General features: G+C 35.2%; 1 protein-coding gene across 1 annotated transcript in view; it reads left to right on the forward strand.

Moving 5' to 3' along the window:
- PDGFC (platelet derived growth factor C) overlaps positions 1–20,867 on the forward strand; it is a 197,800-nt gene that overhangs the window by 134,389 nt on the left and 42,544 nt on the right. The window contains exon 3 of the mRNA XM_021698883.2: positions 11,617–11,797. Coding sequence (XP_021554558.1) covers positions 11,617–11,797 — 181 coding nt within the window. The remainder of the gene's footprint in view (positions 1–11,616; positions 11,798–20,867) is intronic.

The raw sequence follows: 20,867 nt of genomic DNA on the forward strand, positions 1-20,867 counted from the left end.
CGGGTCATGATCCCAGGGTCCTGGGATCAAGCCCCACATCGGGCTCCCTGCTTAGTGCGGAGCCTGCTTCTCCCTCTTGTTCTCGCTCTGTCTGTCTCTCTCTCTGTCAAATAAATAAAAATAAATAAAATCTTTAAAAAATAAATAAATATTCAATAAGTATAAATGCTCAAAATAAATACTTGGAAGTTTTTTTTTTTTTTAAACACTCATATTCAGGCTCTGTACCTGAAATTCTCTGATACTCTAAAATTACAGATTATTTTCATCTCACTCTGATATATTCTAAAACAAACTCATTTTATCACTTTCATAGACATCATCACCAAAAATTTACGTATCTAAACATATGAGCCTAAATGCCTTATGCTGCTGATCAGCCATTTAAATATTGTCTTTTAAAATCAGGCTTGAAGTCACGATAATGCTTTGATAAGCATAACATGAATGCTGTCCAAATTTTATTATCACACTACTTAAATATTTCTCTTAGCCTTAGATAAATCCATATCTAGAGTACCTCAGTATTTGCAAGTGTAGCAATGATACAGTTTAGATAAAAACTGAAAGAGCCAAGCCTATCGCAAAATCCTTTAAAGATGTCTTGATTAATGATGTCATGACCTTTTATAAATACATTTAGGCAATGAAATTCATCTATTCAAAGAACATGCAGAAGGAGCAGCCTGTAGGTACCTTTTGGTAGTGGTTACTTGTGGAAAAAATGCCCAGAACTGTCTAGGTGTTAGGTAGATGAAAGATGATATTCATAGCCCTTCCTTCCTTCTTAAATTTTGATGCCCTTAAAGTAATACTTTAAATGTACATTCCCATTTCAATATTCCTAAATATCTTAAGCTCAGCTGGGATGCTTTGGAGGAGGTCCTACTTTTTTTTTTTCTTCCTATTTCTACCTACCTCTAACCAGCACTCTCTCCCTTTATTCTTACCCTATTTATTGAAAGTAGAAGCGAAAATGACAAGATGATAACGCATCATAGAAAAATTTTGCTTTAGTCTAAATACAGTATTAATTTCGTTTCTTAAATTTAGTTTCTCAAATTTCTTTCAATACTACAGTGGTTCAGTTGTTGACACATGGAATAAAGGTATATTGTTGATCATTCGTATGAACTGTTATTGAATTATTACTAATTTAGTAGTGACTTACTCAGTGTGTGTTTAGTAAACAGCCACACACACATTAGAGCATCACACTAGGCAGGCCTACGTGTTAATGAGATTTCTTTTTTTTTAAACTAATTACAAGATAGTAATAAAGAGTACTAGAAGTAGTCTTTAGGGTAGAGAAGAACATGAATATTATACTTTGCCTTGGGAGCAGTCTCTGAATTAACATGGATTAGCGACCTAAATCTTGGCGTTATTTCAGTAGTAGTACAAGGATATGAGGTGATGTTTCTGTAAAAATGCATAACTACCTGCAGGTAATAATTGACTGAGGGTAAATAACCATATATTTCAATGGCTGATCAGTCTTGAAAAAAAATCTGAGCAAATAGGTGAGGGTTTGATATATTATGTCACTTAATCCCCCCAACAGTCATAACACTGATACTATTATTATGCTTTTTTTGGTAAAGTATAAAATGCTAATACAAAAATTAAATGTTCAGTATTTTCACAATCTATTGATGAATCTGTCTCTTCTACTACAATGAAAAAAGCAACTGTTAATAATGATAGCAAATATCTAATGCTTATATTGTTTTGGCAGATTAAGTCAGGAATGTTACTTGAGTAACATGAGTCACAGTAGGGATCCATGCAACTTAGCCCTGTATGAGGAGCTGTGGGTTCTGTTCTTCCACAGGGTAGAGTCTTCCATTGTTTTCCTATATGGCTGCAATGATAGTAATTATTGAACACACACACACACACACACTCACACACACACATTGACCACTTATTGAGCAGCTGACTTGTTAGGCACTTTTGTAAACACTTTATATACATTCTCTCATCTGATTCTCACAACAGTCTTGAGAGTTAATGAATAGTTTCCGCATTTTAAGGAAGAGGATCTGTAGAGTTTAAATCGGAGTTCTTAACAGTGGATTCTGAATACTGACACTGAGCTGATGGTAAGTTTCTGTTGTGTTGTTTAACTGGGTAGGGACAGTAGGGTATAATGGTTAAAAATATAGGCTCTGAAGTCTAGAGCAAAGGTCCTGTTCCAATTCCATTACTCTTAGCTGTAATGGCTTTTGCTCTGTTGTATTACCTCTCTGTACCTGAGTTTCCCCATTGATAATAATGGGTATAATAATAGTAGCTATGGATAGGGTTGTGTTGGAAGATTGAATGAGTTAATATTTATAAAATATCTGGTACATAGCATGTACCACATAAAGTTTGCTTTATTGTGGTGATTTTGTTTTATACAAATATTGTAGAAGTCTTGTTTCTTAAACATTAAAGTCCTGCCTTTTTGTTATTTCAAATATTATGTACGTTTCCTCAATTGGTGTTTATAAGTTATTATTAAATTTATTACTATGTGTTGTTATAATTCTGTGAAAGACATTTTCCCCTATGCAGTTTCTGGTATTTGCTGTTATAAAGAAAAATTACTGATATTTGCATATTGATCCTATATTTAGTCACTTTCCTAAAGTCTCTTCTTGTTCTGAATGGTTTTTAAAAGCCAGAAACTTTGGAATCATCTTGGACACCTGTTTTTCTCATACCCTACACCAAATCATATCAAATTTACCTTCAAAGTATATACAGCACGTAACCATTCTTTACCTCTCCTTCTCCTACCATACTCCAAGCCACTCCATCCCGTACCTGATTATTTCCAAGCTTTTCCAGTATCAGTGCTTTACCCTACTGTAGTCTGTTCTCAAGGGAGTCTAGTGTCAACTAAGGATCATTTTTCTCTTCTCTTTCTTTACAACATTTATTTTCTTTTCTTTCTTAGCTAAATAGCTACACCCTCCCCTCAAAAAAAAAAAGAAAAAAAATCTTGAAAATAGTGGTGAGAATGGCCAACCCTGTCTTTATTCTAACTTTAATGAGAATGATTTTAATTTTATTTAATGTAAAACTTTCAGTTAGTTTCTGTTAAATAACTTTTACCGTGATTTGAAAGTTTCTTGCTATTTACATTTTACTCATTTTTTTAACCTAAGTAGTTGATTTTATCATGCTGTTTCAGCATTTATTAATATGATCCTGCAGTTTTTCTCCTTTTAATATTCTAAAAGATCAATTTTACACTCACCTTCATGTTCATGAACTAAATCCACATTCTGTCATGAAGTATTCCATCTTTCAATCCACTGTTGGATGATATATGATGAACATTTATTTGGTATTTTTGCATTTCCCTCAATTTTTAAGTAAAATTGGTCAAGATTTTTAATATTTGATTTTGCCATTTAAAAGAACTTTGATATAAGAGTTTTTCATTTATTAGAGATTTTTAATTTTTATTTGATTTTCCAGCTTTATTGAGATATAATTGGCATATAATACTGTGTAAGTTTAAGGTATACAATGTATTGATTTGATACACCTATATACTGCAATGTAATTACCACCACAGAGTTAGCTAACATCTTCCTCATGACACATAATTCCATTTCTTTTGTGTTGAGAACATTTAAGATCTAATCCCTTAGCAACTTTGAAGTATATAATATAGCATTGTAAATTATATCCACAAAATTTAGGCTAGTTTATTTTTTTATTAATTTAGGTAGATATCTGCCATTTTCATTTTTTAACAAGTGCTCATATAACATTGGAATTGTATGTTTTCTTTCTTTCTTTTTTTTTTTTGAAAGATTTTATTTATTTATTCATGAGAGACAGAGAGAGAGGGAGAGAGAGAAGCAGGCTTCCAAGGAGCAGGGAGCCCGATGTGGGACTCGATCCCAGGACCCTGGGATCATGACCTGAGCCGAAGGCAGACGCTTAACCATCTGAGCCACCCAGGCGCCCCATTTTTTTTTGAAGATTTTATTTATTTATTTGAGAGAGAGAGAATGAGAGAGAGCACATGAGAGGGGGGAGGTTCAGAGGGAGAAGCAGACTCTCTGCCGAGCAGGGAGCCCGATGCGGGACTCGATCCAGGGACTCCAGGATCATGACCTGAGCCGAAGGCAGTCGCTTAACCAACTGAGCCACCCACGCTCCCTGGAATTGTATGTTTTCTTAAAGTCAAATAGAACTCTCCTATAAACCCCATGCCTTTTCATCTTTTATTGACGAGTGTTTGATCATCTTTTCAGTTTCTTCTAGAGCTATTAGTTCACTTTTTCTACTTCAGTCAATTTTGATAATTTACATTTTCCTGGTAAGTCATCCATTTCATTTAGCTTTTCAGGTTTCATTGGCATAAAGTTACATAAAACATATTTACAAATTTTAAATACATTTTTATCTGTGAATGTATCTTCTTTCTCACTCCTAATTATGTAAATTCTTGATTGTATTCTCTCTGTCTCTTTCTCTCTCTCTCCCCTTCCCCTTCTCCTCACTCCCCGTGTCAGTGTCTCTCCTTTTTGAGAACCAGCTTTTGGTTTTAATTCTAAATTCTAATTTTGGTTTTGAATATATCTCTTATAGTTTCTATCTTCATTAGTTTTCACCTTACACTTTGTTTCGCTTAATTTTTCTACCTTTATAGATTGAATTCATGAGTTCTATATTGAGTGTTTTTATTAATAATATAAATTTAAGCATTTAATTTCCTACCATATACAATTCCACCATGTACAAATAACCACTTCTCATAAGTAGAACTGTCATATTTTCATGAAAATTACTCCGTTAATGTGTTGTCGGCCCTCTGAAGCATGGTTGGTGGTTTGACTTACACATTTTCTATGTAGGTTTAAAACTATCAATAAAGAATTTAGAGCAGCTAAAAATAAATACACTAGTACCCCCCCTTATCCGCTGTTTCAGTTACCTGTGGTAATTGGAGGTCTTGAAGCAGATGGTCCTCCTTCTGCTGTATCATCAGAAGGTCAGTAGTACAAGTAGTCAATAGTACAAGTCCTACCACTACTTCACAACGCCTGGGTCACTCCTCTCACTTCATTTCATCACGTAGGCGTTTTATCATCGTACGTCATCACAAGACTGGTGAGTACAGTACAGTGAGGGATTTTGAGAGAGAGAGAGAGACAGAAGGCCTGCATTCCACATAGCTTTTACTACAGTATATTATTACAGTTGTTCTGTTTTATTATTATTTACAGTTGTGAATCTCTTACTGTGCCTAATTTATAATTAAACTTTGTCATAGGTACATATGTGTAGGGAAAAACAGTATATATGGGGTCTGGTACTGTTTGAGGTTTCAGGCATCCACTGGTGATCTTGGAACATATCCCTTGCAGATAAGGGGCACTACTGTATTACCAAATTAATTTAAACAAATATCTGTAAAATGGATATTCCCAAATTACCAAGTTGACTGATCAGTTTTAGTTGAATGGCCCTTAATGTTTCTCTAGCCGTTGAATAAAACCATTTAGCCGGTTTGAACAAAGACACAGATTCTCTGCAGTTAGGCCTCAAAATAAGGCAAACATAATTATGTATGCATATTTAAAATATTTTACACAGGGCAGCTTCGAACTTAAGGGTTCTGGAGTTAGCCTGTGTTCTAGAGTTCAGCTGCCAATGTGGAAGACTTGGCTCTATATTTAGCTGCTATGTGATCTTGGCCAGGAACTTAGCCTTTCTGTATTTTATAATCTATAAAATGGGCACAGTAACAATATCAACTTTTTGTGATTTTTTTTAAGGCTTAAATGAGTTAAAGTATAAAAAGCAATTGGTAAATGTAATTATTATTTTTATTACTATTAAATTATTATTATTTTCAATATGTTAAAGTGTATATAAACATTTTGGTGTCCAAAATAGGAATCTAAAACTTCTATTCTGTATATGAGTGGTTTTGTGCTAAACTGAAGTATAATTCAATAAGCACTCTAGAATAATTGGCATCTTACTAATTTTATTACCTTTCCCAACAAACTTAGGCTCCAGGTGACACTTGCAGAGGTAGGTCTCATAAGAGCCACATTTATTTGTTGGCAGGGTTTCACACCACCGTCAGGTTGGATAATTCATGAGGTAGATTTAATTGACAGGGTTTTCGTTAGTTTTAACTAGAAACAACCTATTTTGCAGGGTTGGTTTATTTTTGTTGAAGGAAGCTGGGTGTCTGACAATCATGTTTACCAGTGAATTTATTTCTTTGGTGTACTCCTTACAATTCTGGGGAGTAAGAAAGCAGTCCTCATGCCCTCGCAGTTTTTAAATTCCCACATGAGAATGAAAATTTTGTCTACAATACCAGACGTGTTTGTTAAACATAAAAGAACATAAATCCTCCATGGGTCCCCAGGGGTATGTTAGAGAAAGGGAGCGATCGTTATAAACCACTTAGCACTGTGTGCTCTGTATCGTGTTGCCGTGAGAAAGTGATGTTTGATTGGCTCATAAAATAGGTTTAGTAAATCCTTTAAATACTGATGTGAGCAGTTGTGCATGTTGGAAATTAATACCTGAGAGTGTATTATAAGGATTACCATGTCTCCAGAACAGACACCTGGGCATGCCTAGATTTCTGCGTGTAAGGAACATTATGTTTTGTGATTTCACTTTTATGTGTCAAATGTTGCTTGGTTTTATCATCTCCCTTTCATTTGACTGAGGCCTGCAGACATCTTTCGTCATTGTTTTCTCTCTCTTTTTGATGTTCTGAGCAGTGCTATGGTGTATAAGCCAACCAACTTCCACAATGAATTCCTTCTGCAAACATTTTATCAGAAAAAAGAAAAACTTCAAATTATTAGAGAAGGCAACTGGATTTAATGCATTCGTCTTTTTCCAACTACATTCTATATATTCTCAAACAATTTAAAGGAAACATGGAATTAAGTGTCAGTGATTTTTGTTTTTGGTTTTTCTGTTTTGAAGATTAGATAGCAATAACGAGGCATGGGAATACTTTACAGGTAGACCTTCACTGGGTCTATTTTACATGATCTTGAATATAATTTAAGTTTAAAAAAATGCTATTTTTATAAACATATCCTTTAGCAAGGGGATTTACTGTTTTGAGGAAGAAGGAGAACTAGCCTCAGTACATAATGGTGTTATTGATACTTTTCAGTTCCATAGACATCTAAACAGTTGTTGAGTATGACCATTAAAATTGATGGTGGAATAATAGAGTGAAATTTAGAATTATATTGTTATAGGACACCACTTCTGAAAAAAAATCTTAAAAGTTTACTGCGAAAGAATTAGTAGCATATGTTAGATTCTGCTGTTTCTATGGCGAAAAACAGTACTTTTTTAGATGTCCATTTCATTTTACCTTCATGGAATGCGAAACTATGTAGATTTGCAAAGCACTGTGGTAAGTGTGTGCGTCAGGCTTGTATGAGGATGTAAGAATTAATTGCCGGCTGTCTAACTGCAAATCCAGAAATTGTTATAAAGATTAGTGGATTTTTTTTTTAATGACATCAAGTTCAGTAGAAAATCTTCATGAAAAAATACCAATGTGCTTCTAACTCTTATTTGCAGGACAGTGATTTTTGTATCAGGATGTAAATAAAGCCAAGGTTAGGACTTATTTGTTCCTTAAAAAATTCTTAACGTTTATAATCCAGATATTTTGGGGTGGTTAAAAACTCCTTCTAAATACTTCCAAAGAGTTTCCGAATCAGATAAATACATAACACTGTTTATTTGTTAACAAATAAAAAGAAAAGTCTATAATAGTAAAAACACTTAATGTGAATTTTTGTAGTTCTCTTGCATATGATCTTTTCTCTTAAGATGCTTCTATTAGAAAGAGAATAGTTATTTTGAAAATGGACTGAGGTAAATTTTTGATGCTTTGTGTTCTGTCCAACCAGTTTGTTGAAATGACTTCATAATTGCCAAACCGGAGCGATGCCTTTTGGGTTTCATTGTCTTTGAGCTTTCTCTGGTAGTTGGCACTGTGGGTGCTGTCCCCCACTTCTCCTTCTGGTGAGGTTTCCTTCCCTCTTTGCTCTGTTCTGTCACATCACTCACAGTGGCTTTCCTCACGTTCCCCCAACTGCTCCTTTTCAGGATGTTTTTGTTCCCGGCTCTTTTCTTTCTTCCCACACTTGTAAGGTTCTTGTTTCCCGGCATCCCTCAGATATCGATGATTCTGTTTCCTACCAGTGTTACTCCCTCACTGAGACCTCCATGGCCATCCCTCATCTGCTCTAAGGGTGGCAAACTCAGGGGACCTCTGTGGGCAGGTACTGTAAACAGATGATGATCTGAGTATTAAAACAGAAACAACAGCAACAGCATAGAAAGTCGATGGGGATCTTTAAAAACTTAGAACATGTCCCATCTCAAGCTCTTTCCACTTGGTCCCTGCCTCAGTTGTTATGAAGGAATGAAGGTCCAGTGTTCATTCCTTCAGTCACCAAATACTGATACGGCGCTTACTGTGTTCCTGGCACGTAGGTGTCAGGGATAAGGCAGGAGATTGAAGATACCACCCCTCCTGGAGCTGACATCAATTCCGGAGATCTGAGGAGTCATACCAGGGCTAATGATATTTAGTATTACCAGATCTTCAAATCTAATTTTAAAAAAAGCCAGAAATCCAGACTTTTCTGTGAAATTCCACTTTTTAGAATGTTGACTTAAATTTTGAAAAGAAACATGGAGCCTATTAAAACTGCACCGACCTGTTTGCAACATTGGCCTACAAAAAAAACATCTGACTCTGAAGTACCAAGGCCTTTCTACCTACATCTGTTTTTCCAGCTTGATCTTCATCTACTTCTTTGTTTCCCACTCTCTATTCACAGCGCACCATGCCTGGCCCCCTCTTTCTGCTGTTGCATCTTATGTATTGTACTTCTCACCACAATGCGTTTTCATTTCCCCTCTTTTTACCCCTGGTCAATCAGTACTCACTGACAGCCCAAATGTTCCTTTGTAATCTGACCCTAATCTCACTGTATAAAATTACTGCTACTCTGCCAGTATTCCACAGTATTTCCTACATACTCTCATTAGAGCACTCACCGAAGTGCTTTATGGGCCCTGAGCCCAAAGAAGCTATCGTTTCATCTTTGTATCCTAAGAACCTAGCAAAACATATTGCACCAAGTCAGCGCTTCTTAAATGTTTGCAGAATGATTGAGCAGGTCTGAAATCTGGCTCTCTTCAAACTCACAGTGGTGGTAACCTACATTATATAGGTTTAGGAACAGACAGACACTCTGAATAAAAGCTTTGTTTCACATGCAAACAATCTTGATGTAAAAATTACCCTTTCATTTAAAATGGTAGTTATCCACTTTTGTATCAAGTATATCTGAAATAACTACTTGGGTCTGTTCTGCCCAACTCCTCTGACCCCTGAGCGCACCCCTTTTCCGTCCCACCACACACATACACCAAACTCCTAAAATGGCAATACTGGAGGACTTACACATTTGTCATTGATGACCCCAGACTCGTCACATGGTATAGCAGATATTCTCTTCTTTGTATTTGAGTTTTCTTATTTATTGTTTTCAAACTCCAAAGGTTATATTAAAAGTTCATGTGGAGGTGGGAGCGAGGGATGCAGGATGGAGATCAAGGACAGCTTTATTGAATGGCAGCCGTGTGCCATGTTTTAGGTACTACACAGGTATCCTGTCTTGAAACATCCCCGTGAGCTAAGTAGTGTTGTCGTCAATGTAAGGCCAAGAAAATGAGGCTGAAACAGGTTAAGTTATATGTCATAAGAGAGTTCTGGATACTTCTTCAGGATGAAGATGAATAGGTAGAATTGGCCTGTTACATACTTTGTATATAATTTTCACCAATTTTTTTCTGTAAATTCAGTACTGCACAAAATGTATTATTTTTAGTTGTCTAGCATCTACTGAATTTAGATTTTTGAAAAAATCTACCAGTGATTTCTAACCACGTCAAACATACCTTTTAAGAAAAATTTTGCAGTATCCTCTTTAGTATTCTGAAGTGAGTTTATGGAAGTGATCATCTATTTATGTGCACAGTTGTTTAAAATATAAATACAATGGCATGTGTGCTACAGAAACCAGAAATAGCAAAGTAAGTTCTATGAAAATAATGGATTTAAATACATAAGGACACATGCACAGTTACATTAGGAAAATAAAAGTGGTCAGATGCTTGCATCTTTTAAGTAGACTCATTGTGAATCTGACCGTTATAGATACAGATGAATATGTATACTTTTAATTGTTTTAATCGTGATGCAGATAGTATAAGCAGTGTTCCTGTTTGTGATATGTTTTTCCAAAATGGTAATTCTTGGTAAAGTTCCCAAACATGGAAACTTTCTTCAACTTATTTAATAGCTGAATTTCTGGAAAATTTGGTTTTAACTAAAACTGCAAAACATATTTATGTTTATATGTGAGATAATTGTTAGTTTCCAGACTCGATGTGCTATATCAGAAATGTCGCCCATATGAATGTCCAGTGAACTGTTTGAAAGGCTCGGAGAACATGGGACAAATACTAACTTCCAGGACTTTCCATTGTTGAACATCACTGGACCTTGCCCACTACATGTCATAGTGCCCTCCTCACCCCTGGCCTCAACAGAGCCGAAAATGTCCCTACAGGTCATTTCTGAAACATTTTCTTAAGAGACAGTACTGCTCTTGATGAGTACCACTGATCTAAGCTTCCCAAAACCAAAGTATATAAAAATCAGTTCCTTTCTTCAAGGATTTAAGAGGCTAAGAAAATGGATCATTTGTTGGGGCTCCTGAGTGGCTCAGTTGGTTAAGCGTCTGCCTTCGGCTCAGGTCATGATCTCATGGTCCTCGGATCAAGTCCCACATCCCGCTCCCTGCTCAGTGGGGAGTCTGCTTCTCCCTCTCCCTCTGCCTCTCCTCCAGCTAGCATGCACTCTCTCTCCCCCTCTCATGCTCACTCTCTCTCTCTCTCTCAAAGAAAAGAAAAGAAAATGGATCACTTGCATATAGAGTGAATATTGAAAATATGTGTTTATCAAAAAGAGAAAGATGGTGAGCTAAGAACACCCAGAAAGGTCTCACAGAGGCAGACTAGTACAAAGTGGGATTTGAAGGATGTGCATGTAATGATGTGGCTCTAGAAAAGCTTGCATCAGATGAAGAAAGAGAGCCAGGGAGTCTGACTAGGGCGAAAGCGTTACTGTCAGACAGTAATGGGCAATGATAATAGTGATTAAGGTTAGAGTAAAACTGTCATGTCCAAATGGAAATTAAATTGAATAATTCACAAATTGAATGTGAGATATGGTTGCTGCATACAAAATACTTAAGTGTTCAGATGGCTGTTCAGTGAATTTGAAGTTCATTAACAGTTTTATGGAAGGCTTAGAATAGAAGACTCATTTCCCTTTAATGGAGAATGCATTTTCAGTTGTATCTCTTCTTTGGAATATTTTACTATATTTACCCCGTTAAATTTGGAATGGACTCCTGGCGATGGTCCCTAGATAGATTCACTGTATCCATGATCATGGAATTTGAATTGCTAAAATAGCAGATCATATGACTTTATGTCTTTTTTTGTCTTTGTGTCTTGCAGGTATGACTTTGTAGAAGTTGAGGAACCCAGTGATGGAACTATATTAGGGCGCTGGTGTGGTTCTGGTACTGTGCCAGGAAAGCAGATTTCTAAAGGAAATCAAATCAGGATAAGATTTGTATCTGATGAATATTTTCCTTCTGAACCGGGGTTCTGCATCCACTACAACATTGTCGTGCCAGTAAGTACCACTTAGAGATCCCCTTATTTAATTGGGTTAGTTATTTGTTTACTTACTTAAAAAAGGATCGGGAAAAACAAAAAACAAAAACCTTTCCCTAGCTTGATTTTTTTTTATCCATAAACATCACTGTGGTATCACAAATAACTTAAATTTCATCACTGTAGATCATTAGCCATGTTAAACACCTTCTCAGTGCAATGAGATAACTTGTTTTTTACAACATTTAGGAGATTGCGTCATACGCATTCTCCTGTAACTCACTGTCTGATATTTCAGTGTTTATGTGAAGTTACATATGTAGATAGCATTTTTTTCTTGGAAAAAAATAGGAAAAATGGTGTATTTATTACTCTTACCATTTAGATCACCATCAAAATTTGGACTGTATAATGTCTTCCTGAATTTCAAGTTTGAATTATATTAAATAATAAAATACTATTTTAGTTTTCTAGCCTTTCTGGAGACCTTTCTGATACCCTTTTGCATTTTGCTAACTGTTACTCTCACTTTAAAGATGTAAATTTTGAAGCTTGACATGGGATTGTAATGGTTCTAATATTCAAATTCATTTATATATTTGGAATAAATACATTGCAGAACTAGAAAGCCAACACTATTTGACATTAACGCCATTTTAGCTAGATTCATGTCTGTAATTGCCCTAGAAGTCCATGTTCTTAATTTGATGTTTTACTGTTCCCCCCCCCCAATTAAGGTGGCATCATTCCTTTGTTGTACCTACCAAAAATTTATTTTTTAAATGTGTTGTTTATGAATCCGCACATAACATTTTTCTTTTTATTGAGAAAGGTAAACTTACTATTCTTTTTAAAATCAATGTTTTAGTAAAATATATTTTAAAAAGTAGTTATCTCCATTTTCCAACTTGTCCTAATACTTATCCTGCTTAAATAACATTTCTGGCTCTTTCGTTTCAAAAAAGAAGTTTTGAAATTCTCACTGGAATTTAAGAAATCTACTTCTCCTAGTTATAATTGTTACTATAATTTTAGTTATATCCTGATTGCTTGTACCCTTTATTTTATGCCAGCAGGCACACCGAGCAACCAAAAAAGGAAATTTCGCCTTAACATTACAATATGAATATAATATACAAAGTTTAATATTGATTCCATATTTCCTAATTGGCTTCATGAATTGCTAGCTTGCTGTGTGCATTGTTCTTATACCCAGAAAGAGCACGGGTGTTGATACGTGTAACCCACACTATGTTATGTTCCCAGTGTGCCTGCTGGTTTGTTAAGTCTTCTGTCAAAATCATTGAAGATACCATTTTCTATGTAATTTTAAATGGTGATATTATTGATCATACTTAAAATGCGTAATAGGTGACACCTTCATATTTGTATGAGTACTTCAGAATTACTACAAGCAATGTGAGAAATATAGTAAGAGGGTTTTCAGTATTTTTGGTGTGATGCAACAAATAGATACAAAAGTTTAAAATAATACATAAATAAAGTGTATTTATCCCAAATCTGTGAGAAAAATAAACTTGGAACTGAGAAGATATTTATATTTTAAATAAACTGTTCTTTTCATGTTATATATTGATTTAAATATGTATAACTAGCAATCTACTATCATGCTACAGAATAAGACATGAAAGGTAAAATATATGTATATATGCCGAGACCGAGGGTTGTCTTTTCCTAATTTTGTGACTGCATAGGTTAGTTAGTTGTATATCCCAGGAGTCGTATGGATTAAATAAAATATGTAAAGATAAAAACACAGGAAATTTATAGTGTTGTACTCAGTTCTGGGTACATTATAGGTTCTTAATAAATAACTTGAATGCTGAGTTGATCATACCACTCACTCACTCCAGCTTAACTAACAGAAGATTCACTGACACCTGTATTTTTATCGGTGAGAGTGTAGCAGGTTCCTGAGCGTTGAAATGAGATAAAACATCATAAGGGTCTGCAGTAAGTACCTCCCATCCTCTTGACTCAGAAGGGCTCTGCCACCTGGGTTTGACCTGCTTCTAGAGATTTACTGTGATTAAGATCAGAAACTGCATCTGAAAGACTTTAGAAGAAGGGTGTATCACCAGTTACATCATTAAAATTAAATTCAGTGTATTTTTCAATAGTTGCTGAAATCCTTTGATAAATTGCAAATGTGGGCTTTGGTGGGCTGTGAATTGACCTTCTCCCAGCATCTACGGAGCCACAGTTTGCATGGCACCCAAGTTGACCTGTGCTGGGCTGCAGAAAATGGAAATACGTAGAGATGCGACATAGGAGATCTTATATTAATTTGCCTCCTGCTTAGGAAAACAGCAACCATTGGACGGCAAGAAAAAAGAAAACGTGATGACATGGTCCTACATTGCCTAAGAAGTGTTATTTGGTGATCTTAATTTTGCCAGATTGTTCTCCGGGGAGATTATTGATACATGATTTTTATAGTCTCACAAGCTTCAGTTCTGTTAAATTTATTTTGGCAATTTATCTGCCTTTTCTTCACCTATCCTTTGGCTTGGGTCCATGTTTCCATCTCTTCTCCCACACAGCCACACTCCTATTCTCTCATTCCTGCGGAAAGCTGAGATTTGGTTAGTGAAAATTTGACAAGTGATTTTGCTGTTAAGCCTTCCAGAATGTTTTGAATTATCATTGTGTATTGCTAAATGACATCCCTCCCTCCATGCCTCTCCTCCCCACAACAATTATTACTAGCAGGGCAACAATCCATCAATCTTATCTGTGTATCAATGAATGAAAGCCTAAGGGAAGAAAGTTTGCCTTTTCAAGAAGAGACTTAAAAGTTCTTGTGGCATTTGCTCAAGGGCACGTGCGCCTCCATCCCCTGGATCATCTCTGATGCTTTTTTTTTTTTTTTTTTTTTTTGCCAAGGATGAACTTCATAATTAGCACGGCCAGCTTCCCAGAAGCATTGGTCTTATTGACTGCAAACCCACCATGGCAAAATAGGACCTTAGGGACCACTGGCCACAGTGGTTTCTTAATTTTGTCATGATAACAGTGATGCGAACCACAGGTCCTTAATGGACTATTAACTTCCTGAATTGAGGTTTCTACTGAGTGCCTAGCACAATGCCAGACACATGGCAGCTGCTCACTAGTACCTCATGGAAATGTAGCCAGTTCCCCTCAGAGTTGTCTAAACCCATGTAGAGCTACACTGACTTCTCATTCACTATTTGGTATCCTTGTTACTGTTGTATAATATTGCTGACTCATACACTAGAGCACTGACAAATCACAATAATGACACCAGCTAGTCTCCTGGTCATGATATAGTAAAACTGGTTTCTGTCTCTCCCTCTCTCTCTTCCTCTCATTTTGGTGGGGAGTGGAACATCGGGAGTAAAGACATTGGTACGTCCTTAGGACATCATAACCATTAATGTGTATAATCATACTTACCTGCGCTTTTATAATTAACTTAATAGTTTGCGTCTGTTCACACACCAACAGAAACTTGGAGGTTAATCAATTTTTTTCCAGGACAGTTTTGGAGAAAGTTTATTTTAAAATTCTTTATAGTTTACAAGTAAGGGAGATCGCTCTGCAGCCTTCTTTGGGAGCATGAATGGATATGTTTGATTCTAGCCAACCTTTAAGGTTGATTGATTCTATACCAACCTTAGACAGTATATATCTTAGCAGTAGTAGTTTTAATACATTAGTTATAATCTTCAGAAATGGTGTTGCCATACATGTTGCCATTAAAAACCAAGTTCACCTTTATCAGGTGATTTATCCACTCTTTTCCCTCTACTAATGAATGAGAGTGCACATAGGTAAAACAAGGATTACTTATTACTTTGAATAAAGTGATGTTGATTTAATATTTAAAGATTTTATTTTATTTTATTTTTGAAATGTGTGCAAATATAATTTATTCAACTAAGCAAAAATGATTGCTTCCATTAGCATATATTCCACACTTCTCAAATCCTAGGAGTATTTTAGATGCATAAGAGTCCTCTTAAATTCTTTCTAATGATGTGACACATAACCATTACTCATATGAGTAAATATATGTCACATTATAAGATTATTTATTTATTTATTTTTTACAAATTCTTTTATATGTAGTTATACTGTTCCTTGTAATATTAAGATTTTAGTTTCATTTTCTTGATTCTCAGATATCTTAGAGTAAAACAAATAAAATTTATCTTTCCATTTTACTGTTTGAAGTTGATATTATAGGCTGAGTTTTACTTTAGAAAAAACTTCAGCATGAGATGTTTACCTGAAATTAAAGCTTGTTGTTTATAGCTTTAAAAAAAAGCATACTGGATTTACTATATAAATTTAAAATGTAACATTTCAATGTTATTTTCAAGAATTATTTATGGAAATAATATACTCCCCCACTATGCCCCATTAATAAATAATGAAAAATAAATCCATGCAAATCGACGCCAAACAATATATACTCAGCTTTTATGATTGTGCATAAGGAGTTAATAATGTCTTTGATTTTTTTTTTTTTTTCCTTCATGCTTAAAAAAAAGGGCCTGGTAGATTAGCAGTGAGAGATTGTTTGGGAAGAAATGAAGCAAAACTGAAATAAAACAGTGCAAGCTTGTTTCTGTTTGGAGGCCACACACATTGAGAGCCCAGCACACATTTCAGATCTCTTACAAAGAAAAGAAAATTTCTTGTTTAATTTTGGAGTAATTTATAATAGATTATGTATGTTTTACTCTGTACTGTAGCATAAGCACCATTATTTAAAAATGTTAAAAAACCTACAAAGGCTGAAAAGCATCTTTTCTTCTATCATCACAAGACCTTATTAAAAGACTATTTGTAAAAAAATAAGCCTTTAATATAAAAATATTGCATATTTTTATCAATTACTTCAAAAAATTACTTCAAAAATTACTTATTTTTAAGTAAAATATACAAATCCAAATATGAATTTTTAGTGGTTTTATTCTTTACATATAGAACTATTTCCTCTTGAATATATATTGTTTGTAATATATATGTTTTAAAATGGTTTTGAGATTTGAGGATTTTTTTTCTCTCCAATCTGGTTAAAATTTTGAAGGATAATTAAAATACCATTGATTTCTTTTAAACAGTGTTGTTGAATATTATATTTTTTCAGGAGTTTTAATCTCAGCTTTTGATCAGAAGTAATAACATAATATTTTCAGCAATTCATTTACTCTCATTTTTCGTTTAATAAATGGATCAGTTTAGATTAAGAGAAATAGATGTTATAGCTACCGTACTAATTGACTCCATATATTTTTATCTTCTTGCCTTTATTGTCTGAAAAGAGGAGTGTGGGGTGATGAATGAACTGAAGGCTCTTTTAACTCACAACAACTCATCTTTCATGTTGCTTCTAAATTTTTCCTATTATTTCTTACTATTTTCTTTTTTTCACTGATTAGCAACAGTTGTTTGGATCTCACATTTTTTAAAATTTCTTTTTAGTAAAATCATACCAAGAGATTAAATAATGCTAGAGAATGGCATGCAAGTATTGTAGCCACTTTATAATCCCAACTATGGGTTTTCCTTAATAGTGATTTTGTAAATTACTTGTCCAGAGTTAAGTCAGTGCCTGGCTAGTGTGCACTATAGAAGGGTGTATGGTTTCTGTGGGGAAGGCTTAGAAGGACACTTGATGCCTGAGGTGCCATTAAGGAATGCATGACTGATTGCCAAAGTAGTTATTAATTATGCGGGATACAGAGAACAAAGCAGCTCAGTGAATATTGAGGTTGGAGGGAGAAAGGAGGAGGGGGATATTTTTCTCGTCCCTTCTGGCATGTGCCAGTAGGTTATTTCACTGTTAATATCATGTAAAGAAAAGTCTTAACTGAAGGCCAAATTTGCTTTTATGTTCAGGTTAAGGAAAATTCCAAGTAACTCTCAAACAAGGTATTGAATTCATTTTCTTAGGGAAAAAAAAAAGCAGCATACCTGGAATAAAAATCCTTAGAGCAATATCGTAACCCTGACCCCATAGGAAACAAATTCAGTGTTAGAATGTCAAGATTTTTAAAAATTGCAAATCTTCATAACAAATTGCACTGTATTCCTATATTACTGTATTAAACTGATTTTAGTGAATGAAAAATTTAGGTTGTAAACCTTTAAAATACATTTTTATTTACCTTAAGAGAGAATTAAGAGAAAAAAATTGTTCTTTGATTTTTTTGTAGTATTTAGAGAATGAAAGAAGTTATTTCAAGTACTTCATGTCTGTACTGTAGTCTGAAACACTTTTTGAATGATTAGGTTTTTATTAAAATATACAATGTAATTGTATATTTATGCAGGGAGTCTAGAGATGACAGTATTTTATTACATCAAAAAAATTACACAATTGCTACAGAGACTAAGCTTTTACTTGGCTAAGAGCTGTTTAATGTATTTTTCTACCAACTTCTACCTCATGGACACAGTGATCTCTTTCATGTGAAGATCATGGCTTCTCTTCCATTTCTACTGACTCTTTTTGTTCCAGTTAACTCCTAGCTATCTAAGAAAGAATTTCACAGATGGTATGATTTGTAGTGAGAAGGAAAAAGGCAGTTGGTGCTACTGCAGGAATGGTAAATGGCAGACAAACCACTTTAAGTTGAAATATAAGGGGTTATAAATAAGAATTTAGGAAAGCTTGAAGTTTGATTGACTTACATTTTATATCTAAAGCCACAAAGATTTAAAAGCTTAATATGGCCCTAAACCTGGTGGAATTATTCTCTAGAAGTTTGTTGCTATTGAAAATGATAAAATAGGGCGCCTGGGTGGCTCAGTTGGTTAAGCAACTGCCTTCGGCTCAGGTCATGATCCTGGAGTCCCGGGATCGAGTCCCGCATCGGGCTCCCTGCTCAGCGAGGAGCCTGCTTCTCCCTCTGACCCTCCCCCCTCTCATGTACTCTCTCTCATTCTCGCTCTCTCAAATGAATAAATAAATCTTAAAAAAAAAAATGATAAAATAAATACTTGGTCTTCAGTATCCCCATCCATTTTCCTGTTAGGTCTTTCAACAGGCATTGAAGAATATTTGAGGAAATATTTTGTTGTGAGAAAATTAAAAAATGTATATGGCATTGCCCTGGGTCTCTGAGAACTTACCTTGTTTTGAGGGGAAAAAAATGTGTGTGCGCACACACACACACACACCCCTATACACCTATATAAATACACTACATGAATAAGTGTAATATAAGTGTTCTGGAAAGATTTGAAGAAAGAGGGGCAATTGGTGAGAGCAGAGGGATATTATAACTGTTAGATTAAATGAAAAAACAATGAAACAAAAACCCTGGAAGTAACTTAGTATAGGTTTGATATCAAATATATTATTAAAAATCCCTAAAGAGTTTATTAAAAACCATATCATCAGATGTCAGAGATTATGATTCTCTTTATCTGGAATGGTGCCCAGTTATCTGCATTTTCATCAAACATGCTTGGAGATTCTGATATAAGATGTTCTCACGTTGAATTTGTGGGTGAGAAGTTGCTCTAAACTATAAACTGAGCAGATGCAGAGAGTTTTACTACAAGATGTTGGGGAATTACTTTTCATTTTCAAACAAACATGAATATTTTTGGGGAACAGATTGGAAATTCTGCATGAATATTTTCTTGCTAACATACCCACGTGTTCTGTTTTTTTTTTCAGGATTGCAAAAAAGTAGGCCTTTCTCATAGAATTAGATGGATAGATTTCAATTTGTTAATACTTGCATTTATTGTCCTGGCTTTTCTAAGTTATGAATTGAAGCTTATCAGTTCTGTCAACTGTCAGTATCTCTTACCCATGCAACTAGAACAGATGACACTCTGCCTTCTTTTCTAGCTCCACACTAAGCTTCTCTGATAATTCACATATGGCATAGCTCCAGCACTGAGCACAGTTCTAGACTAGATACTCATTTGTTCTGTGGTGTAAGGCACTATTATTAATAAAATAACAGTCCCAACCATCAGTCCCCTCATAAACTTTTTCACATGTCATTTTAATTTTTGTCTGAGTTACAGTTGCACGTAGTTTTAAAAGGCAAATATTTCTCTTCGCCTTGTTACAAAAATAACAGTTGCGGGGCACCTGGCTGGCTCAGACGTTAAGCGTCTGCCTTCAGCTCAGGTCATGATCCGAGTCCTGGGATCAAGCCCTGCATCAGGCTCCCTGCTCAGCGGGAAGCCTGCTTCTCCCTCTCCCACTCCCCCTGCTTGTATTCCCTCTCTCACTGTGTCTCTCTCTGTCAAATAAATAAATAAAATCTTAAAAAACAACAACAACAACAGAAATAGCAGTTGCCCCCACTTTCCTCTGTGCACACTATTTTCCTGGACCTTGGAGGCAAGCGCTTCCAGTTCTTTTAATGGATTCTTTTAGACTTGACCTCTCTACCTTCCTGTAACATGCTTTTTTTTTTTTTTTTAAGGTTTTTTTTTTTATCTATTTGACAGAGAGAGAGATAGCGAGAGCAGGAACACAAGCAGGGGGGTGGGAGAGGGAGAAGCAGGCTTTCCGCCGAGCAGGGAGCCCGATTCAAGATTCGATCCCAGGACCCTGGGATCATGACCTGAGCCGAAGGCATTCACTTAACGACTGAGCTACCCAGGCGCCTCACCTGTAACATGCTTTTGTTGCCGCTTCTTGATTCTTTGGTTTTAAGAATAATCTATGATCTTCATTTGACTTCACTCTCTGGAAGGTGAGGTGTTTACTTTCTTCCACCCTCCTGCATTTACCACACATGCAGACAAATCCCATCACTGCCTCCTCTAGTAAATCCTGATTCTATCAAGATCCAGATCCACTGTGTACATTATGGTGACTATGGAATCATGGTTCACAGCTGAGCCATGAAGTATATACTATGACTGCATTTCCTTTCCTGCCTTGTTTTGTTTTGTTTTCCCTAAAATTGTGTTATATTTTGGTTTGTTTAGCTTTCTATTTATTTATCACTGATTCAACCCCAAACTGTGCCTCAAATTGTGTGAATCTCTTCTCAAATACAGTCAGACACATTAGTGTTTTCTTTTTTTTTTTTTTTTTTTTTTTTTTTTTTTTTTTT

Source organism: Neomonachus schauinslandi, chromosome 2 (assembly GCF_002201575.2).
Source record: "Neomonachus schauinslandi chromosome 2, ASM220157v2, whole genome shotgun sequence".
In the NCBI taxonomy this organism is placed as follows: domain Eukaryota; kingdom Metazoa; phylum Chordata; class Mammalia; order Carnivora; family Phocidae; genus Neomonachus; species Neomonachus schauinslandi.